The 6,000-nt window shown below is 44.1% G+C and overlaps 1 protein-coding gene across 1 annotated transcript in view; it reads left to right on the top strand.

Moving 5' to 3' along the window:
* Positions 1–2,177: 2,177 nt before the first annotated feature.
* The window catches only part of ABLIM1 (actin binding LIM protein 1), a 308,719-nt gene continuing 304,896 nt past the window's right edge, over positions 2,178–6,000 (top strand). Inside the window, exon 1 of the mRNA XM_039237629.1 lies at positions 2,178–2,393. Within this exon, the coding sequence (XP_039093560.1) occupies positions 2,381–2,393 (13 nt within the window). The 5' untranslated portion in view covers positions 2,178–2,380. The remainder of the gene's footprint in view (positions 2,394–6,000) is intronic.

Genomic DNA, 6,000 nt, shown 5'->3' with positions numbered 1-6,000 from the left:
CTGGATATTAACTAAGGGATTGAGGTAGAAAAGCACACAATCCTGGGACCTCTCTATCTTACCAGTATGGTGTCTGCTATAAAATATAATAGACTATAAAATATAATAGACCTGTAATAGACTTCCAGGACACATTCAATTCAACAAGACTATCCAAGTCTCTGATATCAAGGAACTTACAACAGTTGAAGAGATAGGAAACACATATAACAAAACCATTAAATAGCAACACACAGCATTGCATTAAGTAAAAACAGGTGGTACGGAAAATACAGGCTACAGAAGTTAAGAGAATGAGGAGATCGATGTGGGTTAAGATAGCTGGAGAACATTTCACAAGGAGGCAGTATATAAGTTGATTTCGGTAAGAAGGAGATTTGGGAAGAGCAATAAAAATGAGAATGAGGGAGATTGGATATTATGATATTATTGAGAAATAGAAGGGATCATATTCTGTTTGTGACAGAGTGTTTACTTAGGGGAGTAGCTGGAGATGGTGTCGGACAGGGAGGAGAACACAGATTATGGAAGACTTTAAAATCTCTGTAGTCCTTAAGCTCCATATAGACATTTCTATCTTGTTCAGCATTATAACTCTAGTACTTACTATAGCGAATGGTACATAGTAGATGTTCAGTTAAGTTCTGCTGAATGGATTCAATGCATGGACGAAAACACTTTGAAATGTTGAGGCTTTATTTGGACATCAGTGGAAATCACTGGTGGTTTTAGACTACGAAGATATTGCAGTATAAATAGTGTTCTAGGATAACTGTTCTCGGGGCAATAGGCAGAATGACGGGAGGGAGGTGGAGGGTGGATGTAGTGAGAGCAGCTAGGCTATTCATGCAATCATCCTTTGGGGGAGAAGGATTAATAGTGGACTGAGGATAGCAGGAAAGAAGAGTTATTTTGAGACTGAATCAACTGGATTGTGACTTATTGGCAATTTTCTCATCCAGAAGACAGTGACAATGATGCTGTCAAGATGGACAAATGAGTTAAATTTTGTAGTTGGTAGTTGCATTTGAGAACTTCTATTCTCATTACTTACCTTTTTCTAGTATTTCCTTTTCCACATGATCATTTAATTGGGCATTCTTTGATGATGCTCAATTATCCACAATTTTTCTAGAGCTGTTCTGTTCACCTGTTCTTTGAATACTTTTGGATTGTCAGACCTATTATATGAATTCTATCACATCAGGATAGATTTGGAAAGTGTCTACGCAGGAAATAACTACAATATCTGTTGTGAGAGTGTACAGAGGAACAGTTGACAGAGAAGGGAGAGAGTGTGAATTCCTGAAACTAGGAATTCTCCCACGAGTCTTACAGGTTTGAGTGTTCTCAGAGCTTAGAATCACTCCTCTTCAGTTTATAGTTTGTGAATCTGGTGGCTTTTGTTATGTTGCTCACTACTATTAAGCTCTACCATCAAGGTTTATCTCAGAGCAGTTAGGGGACTTCATATTTTTCTCTCTTTTTTTTTTTCACCCTGGTATGTAGAAAACGTGGATCTGTTGGGAGTGTTCTCCCTACTTACCAACCCAGCCCAGCTCTGACACTTCAGAGCAGAAACACCGAATCAAGTGTGTCTACTGACCTTAGTCGAGTGTTTGTTGACCTCAGATGCCAAGGGGGCTCAGCCCATCTCCGCAGGGCTTACCTCTAAAGTCGCTGAAGGAAAGTCCCGCCCATCCCACCCAGATGAGTCCGAAGGAGCTCCTTGGTCGCTAATTTGGCTTTGACCTCGTGGTGAACTGCCCAAGGCCTTCTTCCCACCAAAGGCCAAATCCCCTGGGGCAGTCGTGGCCTAACCCTCCGGTCAAGGGCATCACTTAGGAGAAGGAGCAGAACAGCTCTTTCCTACTTTCTTTCTCTGGGACCAAAGCAGAAGGCTGGAAAGTCACTAATAATAGCAACGATATTATTAATAATTATCTTACATTAAGAATTCCAGCCGGGGTGAGGGAAGACGTCGACCCTTATCGCACGCCCCATCTCGTTCGGGGACAAAAGCCACGCCCGGCGCCGCAGCCTCTGGACCGAGTGGGCCCGGCCGGGGCGGGGGAGGTGGGGGAGGCCGGGAGGCGGGGGAGGCCGGAGCGGCGGCCCCGCCCAGCTAGGGCCGCGGGCTGTCAGCGTGGCCGCGCCCGGCGGCGGGTCCCCGCGGTCGCAGCGGCCCCGCCTGCCCGCCGCGCTGCGCCCAGCGGGCGGCCAGGTGTCCTGCGGGCGGCGTCCCCGCGTTGCCAGCCGCCTCCCCACGGCGGGCGGCGGGCGAGTGCGCGCTGGTGTGCGTCTCGAGGATATTTTCCTCCCCACGCCCTGCCGGGCTCTCGCCTCTGCCCTCCCTGCTTCGGCTCCTGCTGCCTGAACCATGTCCGCAAGGGGTGAGTGGGGACCAGGTGGGCACTGTCCCCAGACCCCGCGCCAGGCCCGGCGGGGCAGGGCGCGGACCCGGGCGGGTCGGGCAGGTGCGGAAGGGCGAGGGGCTGCGGGAGCCGCGCCGGCCCCAACCCGGCCTGAAACTTTGGCAGCGGATCCGTGGGCTCTGGGTGGCTGGGGGTGGGTGGGGGTAAGAGGAAGCCCTCGCCCTTGACCTTGATCCCCGGATGTGGGCAAAGCTTGAGGGCCGAGATCGGTGCCTGGCTCACCTGTGCAAGCTGCAAGGCGGGGCTGGGAGGGCGTGGGGGATGGGCTTCCCGTTGCCTGTCCTGCTGGGGAGCCGCCTGAAGGGCTGTCCAGGAGAGAGGAGGAGGTATTTTTTTCCTCCTTTCTTGTTACCATTTTGCAGCTCGGTTATGGAAGGAATCCAGAGCTTGATGCAGTAGGATTTAAAGCTGCAGTGCTTATACCCCATTAAAAAAAAAAAAAAAGAAATAGAAAAAAGAAAAGAAAAAAGTAAATTCCCTCCCTGTACTTCTCTTAGCATTAATCTTCGTCCCCCACCCATTATCTTTCTGGAGTGAAACAATCACACTGCAGGTAAAACTGGGTGAAAGTAAAAAAAAAAAAAAAAAAAAAAAATCCAAACCGCTTTTCAGGCAGGAGTGAAGGGAATGTGTTTCTTGCCATCTGGAGCCAGTGGTGATGCTGGGGGCAGTCGGTTAGTCATAGCTGAGTGGCTGCTACTATGAGGGAAATATTAAAGAGATCAAGTCATTGTGCAGTTTGCCAGCAATTAAAATGAAGTGACTTGGTTGTTTTGCCATAAGCGTTTAAGGAAAATATTGATTATCTTTAGATCGTGTATTTGCAAAGCTGTGAGCACCACCCCTTTTGATGCCCTAAAAGTTAGAAGAGTTGCAGAGTTGTTTTTGTGTCTCTTTCTTCCTTTCCTTTCTTCTCTTTCTTTCTTTCTTTCTTTCTTCCTAAACTCTGAAGGGTTAACCCTACTTTTGGAGGGGACCAGTTAAGGAATTCAGTAACATCTGTTGGATAATTTAGTGTTGCTTTTGAGGGTTCATTCTGGGGCATGTAATGAATAGACTAATTTCTAACGTTTAAATTCCTTTTTAAGGAGACTGGTCTTTGTTGATCTGGCAGTATGCTGGGAGGTTCCATACCGGGTGGTAAGGGCTAGGTGGAATGAAAGAATTTACATCTGTAAATACTGGGTTACAGAGCTGACACAGGGCCCTGACATACCACCTGCTTAACGTTGCCTAATGATCTGTGATTAAAGGAAAAAAAGACGGTGGAACTGATATGATGATTAGGGGACTGGGTGTGTGTATGGGATCTTCCAAGTGACTCCAGCTGTACAAACTCTGAACTGTGTTCTAACACTGGGCTTTCAGTCCTGATCTCTGCCTTAGGTACCACGAGAAACATGTGAGGAGTATCTCTCATAGGTTGTAAAGTTCTCTGTGGTCAGAGTCCACTTCTGATCCAACTTCACATCACCCAAACCCCTTAGTATAGTACCCTGCACACTGTGGGTGCCATGTAACTACTGGGAACCTGGTATGTCCTAGGGGGTGTCAGTTTCATTAAGTACCCCCACCCCCCTCCCCCCAAACACAGACGTGTGAAGTTTTACCTTGTCTCTGGCCCCTTATATTTCAGGATCTCTGTGGCTTATCTGAGGATATGAATGAGGATGGCTTCAGGGATTCAGAGGTCTAGAGCCCTGAGTTGGGCTCAAATATTACTCAATATTTCGTAAATATTTCTTCTTGAACCTGGTTTCAAGCAGGATGATTTGTAGTCAGACATAGACACATCACTCAGTTGCCTTGTTTCCTTTTCAAACTATGTTGATAATTTTGTATTTAACAATTTAAAATCTGGGGCGCCTGGGTGGCTCAGCTTGTTGAGCGTCTGATTTCCACTCAGGTCATGATCTCATGGTTTGTGAGTTCGAGCTCCACATCGGGCTCACTGCTGTCAGCGCAGAGCCTGCACCAGATCCTCTGTCCCTCCTCCCTTTGACCCTCCCCCACTCTTTCACTCTCTCTCTCTCTCAAAAATAAATATTTAAATGCAAAACAAAACAAAAAGTTTAAAGTCTGACTAACATTGCAGGGGCAAAACCCCATGGTAATTAATATCAGTTATTGCATACTTATCAAGTGCCAAATACTGTACATGTACTAAATCATGTAACCTTCACAATAACAGAATCAAGTAGAAACTGTTATTACCTCCCCATTTCACAGATGAAGGAACTGAGGTTTTGAAAGATTTTGTAACTTGCCTGAGCTCAAACATTTGGTAAGTGGCAGATCCTGATTTCCAGTCCAGGTCTGTCTGACTTCTGATCTCATCACTTTGTTTTACCGCCTTTTCATTATTAGTCCTTTGAATATTATAGGAGACATCCCAATCATTGATTTGCCAAGAGAGAAAATGTCCTGTACCTGAGATTTAAAGGAAATGGCTTTGTAAGTAACTTGGAATTCCCAGTGCATTTAGAAGCATCTTCAGGGGCATTTGGTAATGACGAAGTGAAGGAGGTGAGGCCACTTGATCCTTGCTCTTGTTAACTTGCTATTCCCATTCTGTTTCTTCCTACTTCAGTTTTGAGGACCAGAATTTCTTACGTATTACCAATGACTGAAGATTTTTCTAATGTTTTTATGAAACTGTTATTTTTATGAATTTATTTAAAAAAACAATTCTAAGCGATGAGCAGAGTACTTTAGAGTACTTTGAATCGACCTGGTGTGGAAAAATGTCTGTTTGCCACTTATTTTTTACAAAAGATGTTAAAACTGTGAGCTTCACTATGGTTTTCACTCACCTATGCTCCTGAAAGTAGAGATAAAGCTTCAGGGTTGGAAGGTTAATGTGTCTATTTAAATACCTAATTTATAAATAGGAAGGTCTTTAGATATTTGTAAAGATAAATTTCATTTATCTAAGAAATGATTTGCCAATTGCTAATATCTAGGCTTATAGGTTATCGTATGGCTAGAGATATTTTTTAAACATTGAAAACTGTTGCATTTCATTAAAAAAGTGAATTTATTAAATTTTTTAGGGAGAAAATTATCATTCTTTAATTCGTCTGGTCTTTAAGATATAAACAGAGTTGAAGGGGCACCTGCGTGGCTCAGTCGGTTAAATGTTGGACTCTTGATTTCAGCTCAGCTCAGATCTTGTGGTTCTTAAGATTGAGCTCTGCATCCGGCTCTGTGCTGACAGTGTGGAGCCTGCTTGGGATTCTCTCTCTCCCTCTTTCTCTGCCTGCTCCCTGCTCATGTTCTCTCTCTCTCTCAAAATAAATAAACTTAAAAAAAAAAAATATATATATATATATATATAACAGAGTCCTAAAATGTAATTCACTTTTCAAACTAACAATAAAAAGTGTTCTTTAATTCCATGATAGGGCAAGTTAAGACATTCCCATCTTGTGGTCTTTTAGAATATTTTCATCAAAGATTTTTAATTTGGTATTGTATTTTTACTACTAATGGCCAAAATGGAGCTGACAAATCTTTGAGTTTTGGAATGCCAACTAGAGGAAGTTCTAACACTTAGAGCAGAGAT

This window comes from Hyaena hyaena, unplaced genomic scaffold, assembly GCF_003009895.1.
Source record: "Hyaena hyaena isolate Hyena2069 unplaced genomic scaffold, ASM300989v1 scaffold_128, whole genome shotgun sequence".
NCBI classification, from domain to species: Eukaryota; Metazoa; Chordata; class Mammalia; order Carnivora; family Hyaenidae; genus Hyaena; species Hyaena hyaena.
This window is presented reverse-complemented; position numbering and strand designations above follow the sequence as displayed.